The following is a 25,126-nucleotide window of genomic DNA, read 5'->3' as shown; positions in this document are numbered from 1 at the left end:
AGTTTTCTTTGTCCTTGTTATGTCTGTAGCAGCATGATGCTAAATGAGCTACAGTCGCTTGGGATTGCTGCTTTGTTATTAATTTGACTTGATTCTATAGAAAGTGCAGATATATTAGGAAATGATCAAAGATAGAATTAAAATGCTTTTTGTTCGTACACAGTATCAGCCGGACATCCCGCTTTTAACAATTACTTTTTGGTTGAACTAAAAGATCCAGAGCCGTGGCTTTACATTATGACCCATGCTTACATTCTTTCAGCACTTGGGGGTCTTCACCGACAAACTCTGAGAAACTGAAAGCATCCAACCAGCAGCTCTGCAGCCTCCCAGCTGTCTCTCAGCCAAATGTGACAAAGGTCGAGCGTTGAATCCTGGAGCTGATATCTGATGGCCTCAAGTCACAGTCTTGATGGCCGCCCCGCAGGCAGCCAGTCCCCTCTGGTGTTCCCAAACAACCCTCCAACAACTCGAACTCTGGCCCACTTCACAGGGAAAAACAGCAACAAAGAGGTGAGGAGAAAAAAAAGGGGAAGATAGTAAGAGAGCAGGGAGAAATAGAGAATTGTTCTTACAAAATAAAAGCGCAATAAGGAACTAAAGTGGGATAAGATAAGATAATTATTTATTGATCCTCAGACGGGAAATTCAGGTGTTGCAACAGCACAAGATAAAATAGCAGGAAGGTAAATAAGAATAGATTAAAAAAAAGAGGTATATACAACAAAGGAAACAAAGTGAGGGAAGAAAAAAGAAAAATGTTAATATGTGAATTTTTTGAGTGATCCTTTTTGAACTGAAAGGTTTGTAGTGGCACAGCTGCAACAGCGACCTCTGGAGGTCAAAGAGAGACACTGACTTCTTGCTTTTATAAAGATGGTGAAAATGTCTGAAAGTCATTTTTATTTATCTATTTATATTTATATTGTTCTCAGGGCTTTTAAGTGTATAAATACACCATGGTGTGTTACTGGAACTGAACATTTAAAGACCTTGTTTAATAAACCCACAAAATACCCTGTAACCTCTGATGATTGATCATTTAAAGGGCCAGTTCGCCAATTTTCAACCTCAGTCCTATCATGCTATTATGGGGAGCTAATGCCATTATGGTGGGAAAAATGCAATTTCTCTCTGTGCATTTGGAGGACGCTATCCTCTTCTCCAGTGGGCCCTGGAAAACCTCCACCAGACTACGTAAAACACGTCATCTGGCGGAGGCCAGGGAGCTCGCTAAACTACACTTCCTCAATGTAGGACGCCCGTCTCCGATGTCATGTCTTGTTCAAAATCGTCAGGTTTGAAATGTAGACTGCAGACTGAAGATTTTTTAGACGAGCCACCGGTATATTCTTGTCGTATTTTGGATTCTGTACCGCTCTGAGCCATTGCCAGCGGTGATCAATGTCCTTATCTGGAAAACAGTAGTATTTTACTAAAGTGTCTCTTTATTATTGCTTCTATTGATTACAGAGAACACCAGCTGTGACTGACAGGGTTTGAATTTATCCTTTAATAACAGCATAAACATTTATTTTACTTAATGAGTGTTGTATTAAACAAGAAAAGCCTGTTATGTTATAATGGTGTTTGTGTGAGCTTGGTGCTTATTTTGCAGTGAATGAAAAATTGCATCATAGCTGATTTAATGTGTCACCACTGATCACAGGTGTGTGGTTAAAGCTGTTTACAGTAAGTATGGGTTAAAGTCTATCTCTTTTCCAGGCCACACCTTTCTGCACTCACAATATGCAACATGTTAATGAAGTTATTGATGTATATCTGAATTCAAATGACATACAGGGAGAGAGATACACAGAGAAACATGATGGTTAAAAGAACAAAAAAAAAATCAGGAAAATATTATTTTAATATGGAAAGTTAAAGTTCTCGTTCGACATAAACATGTCTGACATATTATTATGTGTTATATGTTACTAGTCAATACTAAAACATAAAAAGCAGCACTTTACTGTTGTAGCGCCTCAAGGTGGAGCTAGTGATAACTACTTGTAAACAGTTAGCCGGTCCTGTGGTTCCCAACCTAAGGGTCAGGTCCCCTCCAGAGGGTAAGAAAGTGTATCTGTGTCATGGGGTGTGGTTGGTCTTAAATGCAGCACACTTCAGAGCAGGGACTTTACTCAGATGCAGCAGGTACAGGAAAGACAGGCAGTAAATATGAACCAGGAAATAGGTGTGTGACACAAATGTGCATAAGTGCTGTGGAGGAGCAGGCAGGAGACGTGCTCGAGGGAGCAGCGGGTCCAGAACCAGGATAGCACTCAGTTGAAGCCGGCGAGCCAATGGGGAGCAGGCTGAAGGTAAGTCAGGGGCAGGCGGAGATTCAGGGAGCAAGCAGGTAAGTACACACAGGAGGCACACACAGTGCAAAGTGTGGCGACACGGTGAGAGTCTCTGAGCCAAAGTAAACCACAAGTAGGTAAACAGGAACACTCCCACTGTAGCGTAGTCTCTGAGAAATGCCAAACAGCCAAGAGGAGAGGCAGACAGAAAGCAGCAACGCTGAAGCACAAGTCGTCGATTTCAGGGATTACAACAAGGCAGCAGGGAATCAGTCCAAAAATGAGTGCTGGAGAGAGAGTGATTGCAGATGAGGAGCAGCTGTGTGCCCAGGTGAGCTGAGTGACTTGTTGAAGTGGGCGTGGCAGGCAGACAGAGGGGAGCAGAGGAGGGGTAAGTGTCAAAATGACATGCGGGCAGGTGAGCAGTGGAGCAGAACTGGGACAATCTGACAGGATGAAAGGGGAAAGAAGGAAGAAAGATAAACTAACAGTATATTGTAATGTTAGTATCATCTTGTATATTGTATATAAGTTACCATGTGTTTGCTTTTATTTAAAGCCTCAACCCTAAAAGCAGTAACCACAGGTGTGAATATTCCTCTTAAGTGGAACATCCCGAATGAAAATACTGCAGAAAAGAACAAGAATAGTTATTGTATGTTAACTTTGTTCAAGGCCAGCTGAGGAACTGCTGCATGCCATTTCTTATCTTATTCCTCCTCATTTCCTGCCATCGTTCTTCTGTCCTTTATCTGTTAAAGGCATATAATGCTCCCCTCCATCCATTATATACCACGTATATCCTGTTCAGGGTCAAGGGGTGGCTAGAGCCTATCCCAGCTGTCATAGGGCGAGAGGCGGGGTTACAACCAGGACTGATCGCCAGTCAGTCGCAGGGCTGACACCCAGGCTAAGTTTACACTGCAAGACATAGTGCTTAATTCTATTGCTCAGGTGCATTTTTTTTCTTTGGCTGTTTTAAAATGTGGCCACTATCAGATTGCAGCGTGAACTGGTCACGTCCTGAACTGACCCGCATGCGCAAAAGAAGAATAACAACGTGCGGCACGCTGTCGTACGTAAACACACATAGGTGCCATGGAAGTCGGCGTTTACAGTTTCATGTATAAATTGATGTGCCGTGGAAGCCAGCAAATTCGACAGCAGATGAAAACGAGGACGAGGAGAAAGACAGACAACATTTTTGTGGAGCAATGGTGTGTACGGAGGTGTGTGTGGGCGCGGAGTCTGAGCCTTCCTCCATGTTTATATTTACAGTTTGACTCCCACCAGTGCAGAATTGTGGGATTCAATCGAGAGTGGCGTAAAAGTCGCATTTATTCCAAGGTCCAATGCAAAAAATAAGACATGTATCTGATTTAGGACCACATTTGAAAGTGTCCCAACTCAGATTTGTAAAGATTAGATCCCGTGTGATTTGTGCTGCTCACACCGTCATGAAAGAAACAGACCTGAGGCACATATGAGCAAAAAAAAAATTCAGATTTGGGCCACATTTGCCTGCAGTCTGAACGTAACCTTTCACGCTCACACCTATGGGACATTTAGAGTCTCCAATGAACCTAACAAGCATGTCTTTGGACTGTGGGCGGAAGCTGAGAACCCTCATGCACAGGGAGAACATGCAGACTCCAACAGAGAGGCCCTCTTCGTCCAAACTTGGACTCAAACAAGGAACCTTACCTGTGAAGCAACAGCGCTAACCACTGCACTGCCGTGCAGTCCATAAAATGCCCTCAAAACATATATTAGAAAGTGTGGCTAAATGTGTCGTAGCTATACATTTTTCCTTTATCCAAATTCATAGTTCTTTAATTGCTTTACAAATTAGTAATTAAAATATGATATCAATTACAGGACTTATAATTGACCAGTATGAAGATACAATAAAGGTACAAACTACAAAAAAGTTAGTATAACATTTAAGACTGCACTGAAAGCATCTTTTGTATTTATAGATGTAAGCACAGGTGACAGGCTACCTGCTGGGCATTGCCTGCTGGGCATCGCCTTCGACGGTGCCATTGGGACAGCTGCAGGGTCATCAGCCGGGGGCAACCCTTCATTGATGTTTCACTCCATTAACCCTGGAACATCTCGTGGTGGTGGAGCAACGGTAGGGACGTCCTCCCACCGCCCCCTGCAGCTGTCCCTAGGACCCTTGCCTTCCCCACACCTGATCCTTCCTCCTTAGCCAGAGCCAAAAGCTCCTCTGCTCTGCCTCCTCGGTCAGATCTTTGAGGGCCTTCTTGAGTTAAGGACCAAACACTCCCACGCTCCTCAAGAAGCACTGGGTGGAAAGCCTTGCTGCCGAAGTCCACGGGGTTGATTACAGCCGACCACCCTGCTTCTCTGCATTCAGCTGTCAGCTCCGTGTGTTTGTCCTTCTTCCACTCAAAGGCTGCCTCCATCCCTCTCCCCCATGGGACAGTAAGCTCTGCCATGATCACTGTCCGGGCTGTGGTGGACCGTAGGACAATCTCTTTCAGGAGATGTTCAGGGTCTTTAATCGGTCAGAGGTCAAAACACAGGTCATCAAAACTGGATCAGGCAACAGGATCAAAAACGGCAGGCAAAAGGCCGGGCAAAAAGGCTAAACTGGTCATACACAAAACACTGGGAAACACGAGGAAAGAATGCTGGCTATATCTCACTGAGTAGCTCGACAATCAGGCACAGGGGAACAGACACGAGGGGTTTAAAACGGGAGAGACACAGACGCTAACAAGACGCAGGTGAAACACATAAAGGCAGGGGCAGGAGAGGGAACTTGACAGGACATTACAGAACGGACAAGGGACTTTCAAAATAAAACAGGAAACACAAAAACTGACACTGACAAGATTTTGACTAAACAAGACATGACACATTCAAGGGTCTGACCTTTGAATGACAAAACGGCTTGTTGGTTTCAGGAGGAAGGAGAGGCTCCCAAAAATTATTAAATTAAAATATGTTTACAATTTTAAAAATGAAACAAACGTTACCAACGTGATTCAAACACACATTAGAGTAATATAAAATTGATTGCACGGCTAAAATATGTCAACTTAAAAGCTCCTGTGAGGAACTTTCAGTTTGTGTTGATTTTGGCGCCCCCTGTGGACAAAACCGTACCTCTTATCTCTGTGCTCTTTGTCCTGTACGTGCTTAAGTGATGTTTTTTAACAAAACATCTCATGCTGCTTTCTGTAACAGTCTTATGTATCAGTCACTTTTTCCCTTGAAAATGTAAACAAAGGCAGCATGCAGTTAATCGCTTCGTCTGACACCTACCCCCCGGCAGCGGTTTAAGGCATCAAAAATAACTATATGGAAATAATCAGTGTTGTTGCTGATTGTCTGGTTTGCTTTTTTAGGTCATATGGAGACATCAGAATTAACTTCAATCAAATTAGAATGTTAAAAAAACATCAAAGCAGGTAACATTAAAAATTAAAACTAAATAAATTCAAATATAACTCATAAACATTTATATAACATTTAAACAAAGTAGCCAATAAGAAGTAGAAAATCTTATAAAGTCTCTGCTCTTACTCGATTTTTTCCCCTCACAACTCTGAGTAGTTGTGAAGAATATTACAACAGGTAGGTGGAGTGAAAAAGTGTGTGAGAGAGAGCGGGAGAGAGAGAGAGGGAGGAAGTGGTGAGGATGCTCGACAATTGTTGCAGCAGTTTATTCCTCATCTCATCAGAGTCAGTCAGACTTTATGTCACTTAACATCAGCGAGTCAGCCGTGTTAAACTGTCCTGCATTCATCAGCTTCATACGACCATGTCTGATAAGGTAAGAACACAGAGACAGTAATTTCTATTGAACGCTTCATTCGTTTATAACTTGAGGAAGGAGCTATTTGTCTACTTTTAATGTCAGTTTCTGCATGAATGACTTTCAGCTGTAAGGGTAGTTTTTTTTAATCTCCTGTAATGAATAATCAGTAAGAATAATGATAACGTAGTTAAACAGCCTGTACAGGTTGTCTGTGTGGCTGTCAGGAGGGAGATGATCTGGTGATGGTATCTTAAGAGGAAACCAGCTGCACTTCCCTTCACTCAGACAGAAAGTAAAATGTCTGCACTGAGCTGGGAAGGCTTGTTTCATCATTTACATGTATTCAAAACAGCTGCAGAGTGGATGTCGTATCGAGTGTGACGATTTAAATATCCACCTGAGCCTGACAGCTTACATCACTCTCTCGATAGCAAAAAAAGCCCTGTAATATATCCTCAAGAAGGTTGTTGAGTTGTTGTAGTTTGAGGTGCTGCTAAATTATACTATATTATACCAGGAGGTGTCTCTAATATTCAGCGTATCATCATTTATTGAACGGCTGAAATTCATATAAGCTCTATTAACATGATGGAAACCCATGGAAGCTGTTGTGATAATAAGAAAGATCCTGTTAGTCATCATAACTGAACGTGTTGGAGCTCTCAGGTGGGCTCAGTCTGCAGCAGAGCAGCTTCTTGTGTCGGTCTGAAGCTGATATTCACTCTTATGGAAAGTTCAATGACTGTCGTGTCAGTGTTAGTTACGTCTCCTCTCGCCGTTCCTCCTCCACTCTGCTACTCGGGAGCAGAACGCTGCAGGAGCCCGATTTGTCAACAGAGCTGTCAATCAAGAGGTCACACCCCCTTTTTATAGCATCAAATAGCTAATTAAAAGTAAACTTGTCAGAAAAATGAACACTTAAACAGCATGATAATAACTAACTATAATGACAGTGTTGCCGTCATGCCGTGTTTTGATTTTATAGTTTGACTCATGTCCCATCTGTTAACATGGAGGAGGCGGGCTTTATGACCTATACTGCAGCCAGTCAGCAGGGGGCGATAGAGAGGGTGTGGCTTCACTTTTGGGGTGCTGCATGTCGTCCATCTTTTTATACAGTCTATGCTTACTCAGTATTCTAGATACTTCCTCATTATTTAAAGATATTAAAGCAATAACCTCGAAGGTTTTCATTAAGATAAGTCGATCTATTGCTGAATGAGGTAACACAATGGTGACTGAGCCTTTGGCCCACTGATGAAAGCCTTTGCATTTGCAGAATTATGGACCAAAAAAAATCACAAGCAGCGCCCAGTTAGTGACGCGTTTTCCATCAGCCAGCAGTGGTTGGTCTGCCAGAGAGGGTAGGCGGAGCTAAGCGGCTGCTTTTCTGGTCTCTGCGAGTGTTGCGAGTAACCAGCAATCTACTATGGCTGAACAAACCAAGAAAAGATCGCTCTACAGATACAACTTCAAAAATAAGTGAAAATCCAAACAACAAAACAACAAATTTGACACTCAGATGAAGGCAAAACACGAGGAAAATCTAGAGTTACAACTGGAGATCTTCGAGATTACAACCTTAAGTTGTTATTTACAGATAGTAATACTTAATTATATATCACAAAAACTTGCAGTTCTATGTTTAAAACAGTTGCTCCAGGTGGGAACAGAACCTCCAACTCACTAGTTTTACTATTGCTTGTATTTTATTTATCACGATTGATCAGTTAGGCAAACCGAGAAGTTATCATTGTTTTGACAGAAAGGATTCCATCTAATCCGTCCAACTATGTACAATACAAACTAATGCCTTAAGAGTGCTTAAAATACTCTGTTATGTCACTGTTTGTTTTCAATTTGTAAAGAGCTGCAGTAGAGACCGGAAATAAACTGTTAAAGACTTCACTTTCTCTAAACATAACTGTCCCGACTCACTCCTGTAACCACTAATGACCTTCTGTGTATGAGAAGAAATCATCTTTAGCTGGTTTATCGAGCTCCTCAGCCTCTAATTCACACACACAAGCACCCTTGAGAACTGTGAAACAGATTCTTGAGAAACAAGCTTTCTCATCGTGACGCTCATGAAAATTGTTTCATTTTCTCAAGTCAAACCACAAAACCACATCCTGGAGCAGCTCTTAAAATAAACAGGGGGTTTGTTTGTGAGGATCTTGCAAGTTTGCCCCCTTAGGTTCAGTAGCTACTTGGCAGATAGTTTAAATATGTTTAGATGAATAATCATAATTACAAATGATTAAACGTTACTTGTGGAGTTCCTCAAGACTCGGTAATTAGCCTACTTGTGATTTACATTGGTTTACATTGACTTATGTTAAATCAAGCTTGCTGCAACTGTTTGTGATTCAGTTTAATGAACACGTGGATTTAATTTGTCTTCTCTGTCTTTGTTTTGGGTTCCGCTCTCGTCTTTTTTGAGAGATAACGGTCGCACATGTTCAAGGCACAAGTCTACGTGTTGTGTTATAAAACAGGGGAATTTGGTCCGTAATCGCTCTCCAATCCTTCTTAATTAGGATCAAGGGTCGCTGTGAGGGATTGTGGAGCTAAAGACTCAAAACACAAACACTGGTGGTCCCTCAGAACTGAGCTGTGCCTCATGCTGAAAGGTCTGCTTACTTTAAGGCTCTGTAAGGACTGAAACTAGACAGACTAACTTTAAGGGATTTTTTAAGGTTGCAAATTCTAATGTAATTGTGTAGTTAGTCTTAGTTGTGCAGCTGAAGTGTGCTTTGCATCGCCATCCATGCAAATGCCACACGTTGTGTAACTTCACTTTCTTCTTCCTCATCTACAGGAGCAGAGTACCTGGAAATTGTGCTTTCAGTAGAGCTCATTGAAGGTAAATCACTGCGTCAGGTCATTCATCACTGAGGGGAAACAAGGAACTAACTCACCTTAACAGTCTGAGGAGGAACGTCCGAGCTTCCCTCTGATCGAGTTCCCTCTGTCTGAAAGATGTCGACCTCTTCCACCGACGACAGCGTAGGAAGAGGAACCAAAGCCTCCAAAGTTTTAAAGGATCATAAAAAGGTAAGCAGAAGTTATTACTAATTATTATGGAAGGAAAGATTTCAAACATCTTCTCTTTGGCAGACAATGATATTGAATATTTCCTGATATAAAAGTAATTGTGTTAAGTTGTGTACGTTTTTTAAATATACAAGTGCTGTAAAAAAAACAAAAAAGACAAGACTAGGTCAAAACTTTGCATGTGGCTGACCGCATCAGGTTAGTGTGCACTTTTGTGGGCAATGTGTTACAAGGACTGTCCTTATGAGGCCGATGACAACGTGTTTGAAAGCAGGTGCGCGCTGCGGACGTAGGTGAGGACAGCAGGCGAGCAGCGGAGGAGCAGACCCCGAACAAAGTATCCAGAGCTGTAAAGACAGAGAGTCGCGTCAGTGGAGGTCCAATATGCTCCATGATCCGCCATTGCGATGTCGCAACTCTCTCTCTCTACAGCTGTGAAAGTCTGTCACACTTTATTAGACCGGACACATTTACCCCTTTAAAAGACTGACTATGCATTTTAAGCAGACTTTAGGTGTCAGCAAAGTCAAAAGGATTCATCCTCAGGGGACTCAAATGTCCAATTTCATGAAAATCCGTCCAAAAGTATTTGAGATCCGTCTTTCTGAATTAGTTTGACAGTTGTCAATAAAGGACATTTCTTTTTCTAAACAATACATTTTCTTCTTCCCTGCCATCGTGTGTCAGCCCACTCCAGCGGCCCTGAAAGGAGCCATCCAGCTGGGCATCGGTTACGCTGTGGGAAACCTTAGCTCCAAACCAGACCGAGATGTCCTCATGCAGGACTTCTCTGTGGTGGAGAGCGTTTACCTGCCCAGGTAAGCACTTATTTCTACACATGTCTACATGGTTTTTACTGTTTACTAATGTCCATATTCAAAGACACTTTTAGATAGATAAAGGATCTATTCACACAAATTTTAAGATTTTTTCACCAACTTTCTGTGGTGTGTGTTCATGCAGATAGTTGGGTTTGAGTTCATGTCTGACGCATTATCTTATATGTAGCCTGTAATAAAAATATCTGCTCCATAAACGATCGTTAAACTTACAAAAGAGATTTCTTATACTTACTACTTTAAATATCCCTTCCCTGGAAAATTCTAGGAAATTATGGGACCAAAAAATATTAAGTAAACAGTTATTTCATATTCACATTTAAAAGTGAAGTTGTGGCAGCATGACGATTTGTAGCTAATGTTCAGAAAAAAAAGGAAGTCACTGTTGGAAGTGTACAAGCTGATTACTTACAGTTCAGTAGAAAACCACAAATTTCAACAACAGTGCTTTTTCTCAGTAGATGTGTAGGAAAAGTACGAGTGATACTAAACAGTGACGATAGCTCTGTGTTATTAAACTGTCACTGTTACTTGTGACAGAGGCAGCACCTGAAGCAGCTACATGGAATTCAACCACCATTCATTTTAATATTTACACTGTAAAACGTCCACATAGGCCTACAGCTTCTGCTTTGTTGTCGTACATTGATACGTTTCTGTTCTTCTGCTCTCCAGTGAGGGCAGCAGCCTGACCCCAGCCCATCACTACCCAGACTTCCGTCTGAAGACGTACGCCCCGCTGGCCTTTCGCTACTTCAGAGAGCTGTTTGGCATCAAACCAGACGACTATCTGGTGCGTTTAGATTTACGTCATTCTGATTCAGCACGACGTGAGGGAAGTTTCAGCTGATTTGATTTCAACACTTGTTATTGCTAAGACTGTTGCATCGTTCTGCATTTCAGTACTCCATGATCAACGAGCCTCTGATCGAGCTGTCGAACCCCGGTGCCAGCAGCTCCTGGTTCTACCTCACCAGCGATGACGAGTTCATCATTAAGACGGTGCAGCACAAAGAGGCCGAGTTCCTGCAGAAGCTGCTTCCTGGTTACTACATGGTGAGCTCCGTCCTCAAACATCAACTCTAACTATGTTTACATAAACACCATTGCACTTATTAATCAAACTAGTAAAAAAAAAAACTTGTGTTATTTTCTGTTGAACAATTTAGCCATCATCCCAGTCAGTGATATTTTTCAGAACACGATGTTAGTATTCCTAAAGTCTAACAACAAGTAGGTTTTATCAAATATTTGAAATCTAGTTATGTTTATCTTTGCTAGCTTGCACTCTTCTTCATCCTGGGTCCTAATTTTGGTAATCTGGAGTGCCTGTTGTCATAGATTTCAGCAACATTGCAAATTAAAGTCGAGTTTCATACCTTATAACCTTATTAATTACCGGTAATTTATTTCATGCATTGTTTACAACCTTGCTTGCTAGCTTGAACTCTTCTTTCCAGTATTTGTTGTATTTCCACGTTCCTTTGTGCACTGGAGCAGCGTAAATAATGCATCAAGTTGACTGTGTTCTAGTGCATGCGCTTCCTCTTGCACGGTACAAACAAAACAAGGATATTCTCTCTGTGATACCGTAAAATGCTTAAAAATGAGTGAAGAAGAAAGTGAAAGATTCAGGAAGAAATTTCTCACCTTTACGTAAAATGAAACCTATTTACATCAATTGACTTAAATGTTCTCTGTAATGTAAAGAAGCTCTGGAGGTCCCTGAAGTTGTTTTAAGTAGGGTGGAAGGGTGTAAGATGGCTACAAAACTGACACTAGGACAAGCAACTTTTGGTATAATTTTGGCCTCAAACTTTTAGTATTGTACTGTAGGATTTTCTACCTGCAGCAGCATTTTGTCCCTGTTTTAGTTCAATTTGTACAAGAGTTCTTTTATTTTATCCCTATCTTTACTTAAAGATCTAATCTTAAAGATTTCAGCTTCCTCTTTGGCAGCACCTTCTGGCGTTAAATGGTAATTGAGGGATCAAACTTCCTACATATCCAGACGTCCACAGTTGACTCCCTTTGTAACGGTTGTAACAACTGATTTTCCTCGCTGACGGTCGCTTTCCTTTTCAGACTGTTTGCTTCATCTGAGTGTTGAATTTGTTTCTTTTTCTTTGGATTTTCACTTCTTGTTAAAGTTGTATCTGTAGTCATCGATCTTTTCTTTGTTTGTTCAGCCATAGTAGATTACTGTTTACTCACAACACTTGCAGAGACCGGAAAAGCAGCCGCTTAGCTCCGCCTACCCTCTCTGGCAGACCAATCACTGCTGGCTGATGGAAAACGCGTCACTAACTGGGCGCCGCTTGGGATCTTTTCCATGAAAGTCGCACCAGACACCCAGTCTGTAATACTGCAAATGCAAAGGCTTTCATCAGCGGGCCATAGGCTCAAACACCATTGTGTTACCTCATTCGGCGATAGATAGTGACTTAACAGACATTTATTTATATGAAAATCTTCAAGATTATATCTTTAGCCAAATCAAAAGGAAGTTACTTTTTTGAAGAACACAGAAATAATAAAAACAATAATATCATCATAAGAACATTTTCTTTAAAGGATGATCAGTGGGACAGATGTTGGTTTGTTAGCTGGGATATTCCCTCTCTGAGTATACATGAGTCATGTGATCACTTTCAAGTTCAACTCGTGTGAAATGCTCTATGGTTTCTAAAAAGCCAGAAGTGAGTTTAATGACGCATGTTCTCCAAGTTCTTTCACTTTTCACAAAAAAAACCCCAAACGCATCGGTGTATCTCTAATAATCTCTATCTATACATCACTCTTATGAAGCGATTTATATGGTTAAACCAGGATAAATCAGGCCCAGGTAACCGAGAACCATCTGCATGTGGCCATATACCAGAGAACAGATTTGAATTTACAGCAGAGACAACTTTAAAGCTCGCATTTATATTCTGCTGGTTGGTTTCTCCTCTAACCAACACCTCATGCGTGGTGGTGACTGGTGAGATAGCACTCACACTGCATGTGTATGTGTTGTTTTAACTTTACAAATAATGTCCCTTTTTGGAATTGAATGGGAAAGAATACAAGTTTCCCTTTTAACACTTGTTTGATTGTCTGATTCAACAAGCTAATCAATAGTATCAGAGGTGTCTCCATGTCTTTATTGAACATTTTTATCCTGTTTTTTATTGTAGAATCTGAATCAGAACCCGAGGACGTTGCTGCCAAAGTTCTACGGCCTTTACTGCATCCAGTGTGGCGGCACCACCGTCCGCGTGGTGGTGATGAACAACGTGCTTCCTCGTGCCATTAAGATGCACTACAAGTACGACTTGAAGGGTTCCTCGTACAAACGGCGTGCCTCACGCAAAGAGCGAGCCAAAGCATGTCCCACATTTAAAGACCTGGACTTCCAGGAGATGCACGAGGGCCTGCTCTTTGACCACGACACCTACAACGCCCTGATAAAGACCCTGCAGAGGGACTGTCGGGTATGTCCACACAAACATCTGTCAGTAGTGGGTCATTCTGTTAGAAATGTTGTCATACTCATCAAAAGAGCTTACATAGCATTAAAGGCAACAGGTACTGCAACACACACATGCTGCTCAGGTGTGCAGTGTGAAGCAAGCAACACTGTAGCTAACGTTAGCTAGCTTAGGAGAGGTGTAGCTAGCCCACTCTAAGCCTAAACTTGGAGTTTGTAGCACCAGGAGAGTGTTAGTGTTTATCACACCTATGCTCTTAGAGAGTGATGGAGGCCAGTTTGACAACAGGAAACACACTCTTGAGGTAGTTTTCTGTTTGGGTTTTGCTCCTGACACCATGGAGCTAACCGCAATGTGGCCGCTAAATGATGCCTGACCTTTTTAACGCTCTCCAGAGTCACAGTTCTGGCTTTCAGTCACCTCATTTCAGCCAGACAACTCACATTTGTAACAGTTTGAAATGTTTATTTGCAGCAGCAGAACATAGCTTGTGTTTGGCGTCTACACTCCGACCTCAACACTCCTTGCAGATTTATTTACATGCAGAAATTTGAGGAGTGATGAGATCATGTCTTTAAATTTAGCAGCTTAAATAGACCGCCACATTGGGAGGAAGTGTTTGACAGGTGATTGTGGAGAATGACGCACGTCAAGTAAGAAATTAGCGTAGCTGGAGTTGCCTACGCAGGTGTTGCTCCATTCCTGTAACTTTTCTCTTTGGTTTGGGCCAGCTCAAACCATTTATACTTTTTATTAACGTATTAACTTTAACTTTTTATTTGTTGTATGTATGGCCTGTCACTCAGCAACAAGTATTACACATCACATTATAGCTTCATGTTGCCTGCTTCTATTTAAAATCACTTGTAGCCTGATGCTAAGGGACTGACACTGACAAGGAAAATGTGCAGGTAGTATACTGAGCTAAGGGACTGTTTTAAGGTATTTGATTCGAGATGCTAATGTTTAAATTGTTGTCATTATTTCAATTGGAATAAAACTGGGCCTGCAAATATATTCATCATTTAAATGATCAAATTATAGTCTAATTCATTAATTATTTTTCAATAGAAATAATAAAATTGTCAATCACAGATTACCAGAGTCTAAGGTTGTGATTTCGAATGTCTTGTTTTGGCTGCCCAACAGTCTAAAACCCGGAGATATTCAATATAAAATGATATAAAACAGAGAAATGTAACTTAATCTCACATTTGACAATTAAACAAGTGAATATAACTTAAGTCTTTTATCAAAATTACTGTTGGTTATTTGTCCCTCTGGTGTTTAAATCTCCACTCGACACATCCTGTACTGAATCCAGCCCATCATCACCGCACCACTCGGCCTCTTGGATAACATTATGCAACCATGACAGCATACAGTATTTCTATAAGCTACGCTCCCTGCGCTCAGCCTCGAGTTGTTATGATGACCTCATTAGCGCCTGCCTGTTATTTCATTAGACTGAAACAACAGTGGCCACTTGATGGAGGATTAAAACTGAAGCACCTGACTCATATCATCAGGCTCAGGAGCTGGACTCTGGAGCACAAACTGGCCTGTGTGGGTGCAATGTGCTCCTATTAGGCCTCTGTGTAATACCTTTGTTTTTGTATTTGGTAACACAGTGCATCAAGGCCTCATTGTTTATAGGAGTTTCTGACATCAGTGTCAGAGGGATTCAGGTTTATAATGTACTGTACTTTTGGTTAGCAGGTCTTAGCCCAGAGGTCAGCTACAGCTTGTTATAAAAGGACATTTATTTGTTATATTACCATAAAAGTCTTGTTTTAATACATACATCTGATACTTATGTTTAAATTGAAGATTTGCACAAATACCTAGACTGGCAATTCAATTAAGTTTTATCCATATGGCTTTAATTAAACAGCAGAAAAAGCATATTTAAAGCTAACTGTTAGCATTAATTAGTATCTGTTCTCACCATTCCTGTTTTGTGCTGAGCTTGTTAACTTGCTAACTAGCCATCTAATGAACGCAAGAGGCTATTCATTAGATGGCTAGTTAGCTAGTTAATGAGCTAAGCTAACGAGCCTGTGTACCTAGACTCTACAACTGTATAACTGATAACTAAACGTATGCTAGCCGCTAGCTGCTCTCTAACTCCACACAGTTTTCAAAACATGATCACTTGAGGCTCCAAAAAATCAAGTCAGATGTGACTAAAATGCCAAACTTGATGCTCCTAAACTTTATTACATAAAGCGATGGGTAAAGCACATGATTTAAAGTAGCCTACCGGCAATGCAACAGAGTTGGCTAGCAGCTAATAGCATTAGTTGTTACCTCGGGAGGTTGACAACAAACAGCCAAAGACATAATACAACACAATAGTTTCAAATCCGTCATAGTTAGATAATAAATAGAATCAGTAATGAAAATGAAATAAAAATAAAGGTTTTTTTTGTTGCAAGGGAGGCATGCTAAAAATCATCGTCACACAGGCATGTTTAACCTACTACAAATGTGTGTTTTAGGTGTTAATGTCAATGCAAAAATGATGCCCTCATTATAAATTGCAACATTGTTCTTGCCACATAGTACAGTATTAAATTGTTGTCATGTTGTCCTTTTCAGCACGCTATCATGCTAACCATGACTTTGGCCCCGAAAGAGGATACAGCTGTTATCCATGTTTTACTTTATTCTGTAGATTTTGCTCTTTTAGTTAAACTGTACTTTATTTCTGACTCCCATCAGGTCCTGGAGAGCTTTAAGATCATGGACTACAGCCTCCTTTTGGGGATTCACGTTTTGGACAGGAAGCCGCTGAGCAGAGGAAGCCGGTGCGACAGCAGGAAAGGACAGAAAGTCCTCTACTCAACCGCCTTAGAGTCCATCCAGGGGAACGTGAAGGACCCCGAACCTGTGGCTGATGATGACACGTGAGACAAGTTCACATTTCATAGCTTGGCACAGCCTGCTGTACACATTTAAATATAAATTGAATAGACCCGACATGTGGCCAAAACTTTTTTTATTGTTGAAGTTTTTATAAAGTTTGTTTTTGCTCTTTTCTTTCTACTCTGCTCTTTTTACTTTGAAAGTCTTTTCTTCTGCTTTTTCTGGCATCGTTTTACACAAACTGCTTTTATGAAAACTGTTGCGAAAAATGTGCACAATAGTTTGATCCTGTCTGATCAACACATTACAAAAACAATAGATTTCGTCAGCCGTATTGAATGTGCTATAACTGCTTAAATATGTAGGACCAACTGTAGGATATTATAAGGTCCATCACTCTTTTAATCTACAACTGCAAGATTCATAAAAACATTTTTTTTAATAGGCTGGGAGGAATTCCTGCCAAACATAAAGATGAGCACCTCCTCATCTTCTTAGGAATCATCGACATCCTTCAGTCCTACAGGTGAGATCTAAAGTCACACACACTTTCAGTCTTCTTCTCTAACGTGTAAAAATTTAGAGAGGGAGAGATCATTTCCATATAGTTTTGAATTATAATCCATTAATAATGTATTTTTTTATAACACATTTCAACCAAACATTGTCAATAAAACGACATTCAAAGACATTCTATTTTGCTCAATTCAGCATTGGGACTTGATTAGAGATAACATTTTAAAACTTGTAGAGCTTTTAATAATTAATAATAATAATAATAATTAATAAAAACAAATGATCACCCACACCCAACAACCCAAACCGGGGAAACGCTATCATGTGTTTGTAATGAGGAAACACAGTCAGGAATAATAAAGGAATAATAAAATAGAATAAATCAATACATACAAAACAATAAAACAGAGTAAAATATGAAATAAATAAAGTGACGTGATAAAATAAAGTTTAATTAAAAGCCAGACTAAACAAGTATATAGTTTAAACACAATAAACTCAATAAATATTCTGTTGGCTCTATAGAAATTCAGTATTTATATTATTACAAGGTGATCACGAGTGTATTTTTATTTGTTATTTCCAGGTTCATTAAGAAGGTGGAGCACTCCTGGAAAGCTCTTGTACATGATGGGGTATGTAACTTCACATCCTCCTCTTTGCCTGCAGGTCTAACTACATGCAAATCTACTGTATATCTGCACTAGTGTTCAGTGTGTGTTTGTGTGTCTATGACAGCTTTCTTTGTCTTCCAGGACACCGTGTCGGTTCACAGGCCCAGTTTTTACGCAGACAGATTTCTGAACTTCATGGGCTCGACTGTATTTAAAAAGCTACATCGTAAGTTGTTGCACAAACATAACTTAGAAGTATGTTCTGTTTTTGGGATGTTTTATTATTAATACTTTATTATTTTACATTTGTCAGCTTTAAGAGGGACGTCATCAAAGAGGAAGAGGAGTTCCTTCTACGCAGTGAGGTCAGCCTCGCAGGAGTTACTGTCCACACGGAGGGAGGAGAAGAAGGACGAGAAGAAGGCACAGAGCATGGACAACCTGGATGGAAAATGTAAGCCTAAAATCCTTCCTTTAACAATATAGAAGCCAACATTTGGTCATTCGAGGAGAGGTCATTTCTGATTCCTGATTCGGGATCTTCTTTCTGCAACAGTTTACACTTCCTCCAAACAACCGGATCTTCTGCCAAGACCTGCCGTTTCTTTTGAGTCCACTGGAAATGACGACAAGGACCTTGAAAGCAGGTATGTTACGTGTCATATCTAAGCTCAGTATGTTAAAAAAGTTCAAAGTGTTTGATCACATCACATCCAAAAGTTAGTGCTGGGTATCGCTGTTAGGGTCATGATACTTAAATCATGATACTATGTTACTGCAATTTTTTTTTTATTACAATTTGCTGAGTATCTTGTTAAACATATATTGCAACCTTTAAATTAACTGCAAACAATATCTCAAAAGGAATAGCTTGTCAACAAATGTTTTATTTAATAAGATTATTTTTTCAGCCTGTTCATCTAAAACTCAGCACCATCTAGTGACCTGAAAGAGCATTTGTTTTTATTATTATTATTATTACACCATTATTATTTCAGAATTGCAATATTGTGGCAATAATAGTAAAAGAGTTATACTTGGCCTTCACTTATTGCAAAATATGTACGGATGTTTGATAGTAAAAGATATTAGTTATTTATTAGTTTATATTCAGGAGGAGACGTTTAGTTTACCTTGAAAAAGTACAATTGAGACACACCTGAAAAATGGACAGCATTAATTAATTGTTCAAACAGCGAAGCCACAAGAAGCAAAACGAAATCATGTATTTGCTCATTATCATCTTTAACCATGTTTTATTTTATGTGACAGTGAAGACCGACGAGCCTCCAGTTCAACGATCGCTCTGGATGATCCTCTGCCGTCTCTCGGCATGAGCCAATCAGACTCGGATCTGGACGACTACTTGGTAAGAAATGTGTCATTTTAAACAGTCTGCATGTTTTTAATTACAGGGTGTTAAAGGATAGAGAGCATGGTTTAATATGTTTACCTAATACCAGTGAAATGACCACAACTAACAATGTCAGTCATATAACCTCCTTTATGTTCAGAAGTTTGCACAAGCATAGCCCTCTATAAGCTTTGATGTCTCAAATTTAACAGTTAAGTCTTGTGAGAAAATATTTTGACTTGTGTTTTAAGAGATACATTTGGACTTTTCTAGGATCAGTGGGGGGACTGCATGTTAAGATGCTTCCACACTGGTTTTGAAGAAAAAAGACTGAATCACTGGGACTTGTCACTAACAGCAGCAATCGCAAAATTGGCAACTGACAAACAGCTTTTGCCTGTGTTCTGACTCTGCCATTCTTAGGTTAAACTCAACATATTAAGACTCTTTTCCAAGAAGTCACTGCAACACAACATCTGTTTTTTTAATTGTAAACAGTACTCCCAGCCTGTTCAATCACTTCTTATCATTTGGTGTATTTTGGGAACATCATTCATGATGAATCCAGGGGGTCACTGGGTGTTTCTGCATTCACAGCGTCACACAGTCTCACCCAGACGACTCAGCTGGAGTTGATCAGTCATTTTTCATCCCAGCATCCCTACACTGTAAGCAGCAAATAACATTTACTGTTTCTTCTATTGGTTTAATCATTGAGCTTCTGTTACTGCCGGTTAGCACCATCAGTCATTTATTCAACTTTTCACATAACGATGACTGTTTTGCAGCATAAAACACTGAGGAACCGAAACAGAAACATAAGACCATACATCACATGCTTACGCCTTCTGCCTGCGATCTGCCTCAATCCCAGCATGCAATCTCTCATGTCTTACTGGATCTTTCTTCTTTGGCGAGGGGGAGGCCCCACTTGTGTCCTATGACGTTTTTACTGTATGACTCAGCAGAGTCCCTATGCTCCCCCTTTTCAGTCTTTACGTTCGTGTCAGCCTGAGAAAACCTCCACAGATCCCCTTTTCTGCGGTACTTTTCTTACATAACCAACAAATCCCCATTCAGGCTTATGTGGAGCTTTTCTTCAGCCCCCATTAAGCAGTTCTGCTCCGGCTCTGCAGACGTCTGACTTAATCTAATCTTAAAGCCTCTGAGAAAAAAACAGTTGGATTCAAAAGCTAAAATTCAGTGCGAGTGAGAGGAAGTATGTAGGCCTTAGACTGCTCAGAGATCATCTGCATTTTACCAGCTGTTTTTAACCTTTGACCCCTGGAATGGATAAAGTCCAGTTTATGATTATGAGGACAAAGGCGTTCTGTCCTCTTTTATTTTTGTTTGTTAGCATTTATATGAGGGATCATAACTGTCTTCTTGCATGTTTTATCCTATTCACGACTATTTCCATACACATAACATTACCTTCCACTGGTTTTCAGTCATTTCAGTAAGGTTTGAAATTTGAGCTTTTAACTATTTGGTAGGTGGGAATTTTTCAGGGAATTTTTTGCCAATTCAGTATAAGACGTGTCCTTTAATGGAAAAATTTAATCTTTATGGAAACCGGTCCGCAGTAATGTCACGCAAACTGGCAAAGGAAACAGTGAGGTCCTCCGCACAGTGAATTTAATGAACTTCCAAAACTTTCTTTATTTATTATTTTATTTTTATTTTTTCTATTACAATATATACGTGGGGCGCGCTGTAACCGCTGAGCCAAAAACCGGCACCCCTCAAGCATCATTTTTGCCTTACCTTGAGACCAATAGTGAATAAATCTAAATCTATATAAGGGCCATTACGTTAAATGTTAAATTATTTTGGACTTCTTAAGGCCCGATCAGACAGAGCACATTTTGCAGGCTGTAAAGCGCAAGGTGCACAGCACCGCCTTTTTTGTTGAAGCCTACGGTTAAAAAAAGAGCAAAGAGTTTTTTTCTACTGTTGTCAAGGCAACCACCGAATCTTAGCTGTCATTAACATAACCATTATATTGTAAACTGACCGAAGGCCCACCTCTCCTTTCATCCAATTAGACAATCAGAAAAAACACCAATGATGTCAGGCACTTTTCTGCTTTGAGCTGAAGTTTTTTCAACGCGAGGTGCTCTGCAACGCAAAAGCAGCGCGCAAAAAACATCTGTCTCATTGAAAACAATGACAAAAAAGCCCCCCGCTGCTAAAACGCGGTCTGTCTGATCGGGCCCTAACTCTGCTTAAATCCCGCTCCTTATTCTATTATATTTCATTACCACAAAGGCCCTAAGAAGCCCAATTGCTCTATTTTTATTTCATCTATTATAACAATTAGCTTGTCAGGTTAATGCTGAACATTCTCTCTTTGGCTTTTCCCGCGTGGCGCTGCATGTCTACCTGCAACACTTGTCACTTTCCTTTGCATGCTACGTTTTCTCTCTCTGCACCTGAACCCACCTGCATAAATAACTGGGCCACTAAATCATGCAATATCACTTGTGTGATCCTTTTAAATTATACAACAGAACACACACAACACAGCCACACTAATGTCTACACTCACAAATAATGTGTTTGAAGCATTATTTGAGCTATGCAGAATGTTTTTAATGAGTAATAAAGAAACTAACAATATAGAATGATAAATGGATAATAGAACAATGGGCCCCCGGGCACTCCATCCATGATAAGATGGTAAATGTTCATCAGTTCTAACAACCTCTAACATGACCGCTCTCCCTTGTTTCCTGAATGACAAAGGGAAATGTATCCTTTCTGTTTTCTAGTGAGGAGAAATGAGCGATGGGACCTCTCCGGCCACCTGGACGTGGGTCTGACCTTTGACCTCCCAGTCACACGGTGTCGAGACGTGAGGACCTCAGAGCAGTGTTAATGTGACACAAACTACAAGCAGTTACAGTTTCTCTGCTGTGAGCATCACTCTGTGCCTGTGTGACTCTCCTTCCTGAACCTGCATGTGTGAAATCACTGGTTCTTTTGTAGAGAGCTGTTATAAACAGATGTGGATACAGTCTGTGTTTATGTATGTTAATATAAAACACTATTTCTCCTGTTATTGAACTCTTTGCTGCTAAAAGTTTTACTGAGTTTTATCGTCTGATCTTCTGGAAAAATGTTCAAAATCTCCTCAGAGGCTGGATCTCTGAGGGAACGAAGTGTTTTGTGACTTAATCAGCTGCAGGAGGAATAATAATAATAATTGTCCTTTATAAACAATATTTCAAATTTATGCTACATCATCATTCATTTGTTCTTCATCCAGAATCTGCTGTTTTATTTTTTTGCTTTAGTCACATACTTGCAGTCCTCAACATTTCTGCATCACTGTGCCATTTCTCGACATAGTGTTGAAGTTTTATTAAAACAAACGGCTGTTATAGTCAGGCTTGAATCCTTGCGGTACATATTGCAATACTGTATTTTATGTCTTCTTTTTGTCCACGTGCCTTAAGAACTTTGAAAAAATCAGTGCTTTGAAGAGATGTGTGTTGAGTGCATACCAGCAATACTTTGGAGTTGTATCTGTGCAATAAATGTACCATGTTGTTTTAAAGAATTAAAATTAAAATTTTGGTCAGTGTGTATCCAAGATTTTGATCATAAAAAACAACTGCAGAACTTACTGTGTATTTAGACATCAAACGTGATTTTCTTTAAATAAATGAAAAATGCTGTTTCATAATTAAATAAGTTAAAGAAATGTTTTACAAGAAAAAAGACTGTTACTGTTGATTTTGGCGCCCCCTGTGGACAAAGCAGTACCTCTTATCTCTTTGCTGATTTTGTCTTGTACATGCTTAAGTGGTGTTTTTTAACAAAACATCTAATGCTGCTTTCTTTTGTTTTTTTTATTGCCATATGACAGACATTACATTAACAAACAACAACAAACAAAACAAAAACAAGGAAATACTATCAGGGCAGGGAACACAGAACGCAGGCCATTTAACTTTATATAATACAAATTATGTTATTGTGTTATTGTGTGTTCATTTGTTGTGTGCGTGTGTAAGTGTGTAATGCATGCATGCATGTGTGCCTGTGAACAGTGGCCTACAGTCAGGTCGGGGAGGGTGAGAGGATCAGTGATAATTAGTAGTGGGATTGATAGTGATGATGCTAGTAACGATTGTCAAAAAAAAAAAAGTGACAAGTTGAAATAACGATGGTGATGTAAGTAAAGATCAATCAATATCGGTGATAATTCTAGTACAAATCTAGTCATAATGGAAGAAAAAGGAAGAAATATATAAATAAATACGAATAAATGAATAAAATAAATTAACAGATAAAAAAAAAATCAGGGAAAGAAAAAAAAAGAAACGGAATAAATAAGGTGCTGCTTTCTTTAAGTCACATTCATCACTCACTTTAAATTTTTTCCCCTTTTATAATGTAAACAAAGGCAGCGTGCACTTAATCACTTCATCTGACACCTACCCCCCCGAACCTGCAGAATGTGCAGTTATTGTTTTGATAAAGTGAACAATATTTACATCTTTCTCTTCAAACTTTATTTAAAAAAATCAACTGTTAACATTGTTAAAGTTATATGTGTACAGTTTATTATCTTTGTACTCATATAAGGAGATATGTTGCTGATGAACAATACTGAACAAGAGACAGGTCTGATGCTGTGTTCGAAATGCCATACTATACTAGCAGTACTGATGTGGCTAAAATGTAGTATGCAAACAAAAGCAAAATGTGCAGTATGCAAATACCAGCACGTCATTCTGATTCGGAAAAAATCAGTCTACCAAAGACGCAACAACCGTCCAACAGAAACAATCTGTGAGCTTTAACAGCAGCATTTCTTCAACGGATTCTACCAGACGAAGAAAATGCAGCCAGCAAGAAACCCCAGAAGGAACAAGAACACCTTCAGACAGCAGGTCAAAGGAAGAGCTGAGTAGAGCATCTCAATGGAGACCGAAACTCTCCATCAGGATGTGAGCCAGCATAACGGCCTGCTGAACAGAGAGAGGGCTCACGACAGCAGTCAGAAGAATGAGCGGATGATAACCACAGAGTTTGGGGAAACAAAGATGCAGCTCGCTGAACAAAAGACCCGTAAAGAAATGTTCATTAACAGGGGCAATGAAACCAAGAGTGGACAGGACAGGCTGCAATATTACAGCACTGAGGAAGCTCTCTGCGTGAGTAAGATCACAACACAGGTGAGGAACACCAATCAGCGTAAGAAGAAGCAACAAGTTCATGCCTATTATGAGGAGGTGCAAGTGACTAACGTTATTAGTAATGACAAGTTTGCAGCAGAGCTCCAGGAAGAGAGGGAGAAGAACCAACATCTCCTAGAGGAGCTGGACATCATCATCAGGCTCAGTCGAAACTGATGTCCTACGAGCCAGACAGCAGGCTGAGACCCTTCACCATGAGCGGCAGCATCAAGGACCAGGACCAGCAATTAATGATGTCCATGAGAGCCGAACAGGATGCCCTCCATCAGAGGATGGCTGAGGAGGTGGCAGTCCTGCAGCAGAGCGCTTTCAAGAAGGAGAGGATGTTCTTGACCGAGCAGGAGGAGCTGAAAACATAGCTCAGTGTTCAGAAGGTCCTCCAGAAAGACCATGAGAAGCTTCAAGTGATGCACAAAAGCAGCCAGGAACGTTTTTCAGTGAAGCTCCATGAGGAAAAGACCGAGATGCAGGTTCTCCAAGAAGAACTGGAGAAGTGTAGAGCTTTCAACCAGCAGCTGTGCCAGAGGTACGAGCGACGTCCTCACTCTCTGACAGCAGGCTGAGAGTGTTCAATGTCAACTTGAGACACAAATCAAGACTCAGTAGGACAGGCTGTCAGAGAGCCAGCAACAAATCTGCATCATGAGGGCTGATGCCCTGCGTCAGAAGATGGCAGAGGAGGTGCACATCCTGCACCAGAACAGCACAGAGTAGGAGAGCTGTGTTTTGAGGGAGAAACTCAGCTCGCTGTTCAGATCAAGAGAAACTTCCTGCTCTTGAATGAGCTGCAGGCTGACAGAGAGTACTTCATGCCTCCTAAGAGGAAAAGAGCAAGGGGGGGGGGGGCAGCCAGAGGTGCCGTGCCTGGAGCAGAAGAAAAGAGCTGAGAGGTGGAAGAACAAGTAGAAATCCTCCCCTCTCCCCTCCTCTTTTCCCCCTCCCTTCTTTCTTCTTCCTCCCTCTTCTTCCCCCTCTCTTCCTCCCTCCACCTGTAACTCAGTAAACCTTTGAAACAGCACATATTTTGATCTGTCTCAGTATGACAATACAAAATATCTGCTTTTTAAAAGGTTTATTAAATAACATGGCATCAATAAAA

General features: G+C 40.5%; 1 protein-coding gene across 2 annotated transcripts; it reads left to right on the top strand.

The window, feature by feature from the left end:
- The first annotated feature begins 6,020 nt into the window (after window positions 1-6,020).
- Window positions 6,021-22,525, top strand: pip5k1ba (phosphatidylinositol-4-phosphate 5-kinase, type I, beta a). Of its 2 annotated transcripts, none has more exons than XM_069677174.1 (14): window positions 6,021-6,111; window positions 8,918-9,153; window positions 9,841-9,971; window positions 10,668-10,785; window positions 10,896-11,048; window positions 13,172-13,468; window positions 16,190-16,374; window positions 16,779-16,859; window positions 17,436-17,484; window positions 17,605-17,689; window positions 17,777-17,917; window positions 18,020-18,110; window positions 18,736-18,832; window positions 21,566-22,525. In XM_069677174.1, exons 2-14 carry the CDS (start codon window positions 9,079-9,081, stop codon window positions 21,602-21,604), a joined length of 1,542 nt encoding a protein of 513 aa, XP_069533275.1. In that variant the 5' UTR covers window positions 6,021-6,111; window positions 8,918-9,078; the 3' UTR covers window positions 21,605-22,525. The 2 variants fall into 2 exon arrangements, with proteins under 2 accessions (XP_069533275.1, XP_069533276.1); XM_069677175.1 differs by lacking the exon at window positions 21,566-22,525 and adding an exon at window positions 19,415-19,543.
- The last annotated feature ends 2,601 nt before the right edge of the window (window positions 22,526-25,126 follow it).

Source organism: Semicossyphus pulcher, unplaced genomic scaffold (assembly GCF_022749685.1).
Source record: "Semicossyphus pulcher isolate SPU_LCO1_2020_fin unplaced genomic scaffold, fSemPul1.0.p SCAF_28, whole genome shotgun sequence".
Taxonomy (NCBI): Eukaryota; Metazoa; Chordata; class Actinopteri; order Labriformes; family Labridae; genus Semicossyphus; species Semicossyphus pulcher.
The sequence above is the reverse complement of the archived record's forward strand: the minus strand, read 5'-3'. Positions and strand labels throughout refer to the sequence as shown.

Coding starts and splice junctions, on each gene's coding strand:
- pip5k1ba (XM_069677174.1), top strand. CDS start 9,079: ATGTCGACCTCTTCCACCGACGACAGCGTAGGAAGAGGAACCAAAGCC. Junction 11,049..13,171: donor TGCTTCCTGGTTACTACATG/GTGAGCTCCGTC, acceptor TTTTTATTGTAG/AATCTGAATCAGAACCCGAG. Junction 16,860..17,435: donor GACATCCTTCAGTCCTACAG/GTGAGATCTAAA, acceptor TGTTATTTCCAG/GTTCATTAAGAAGGTGGAGC.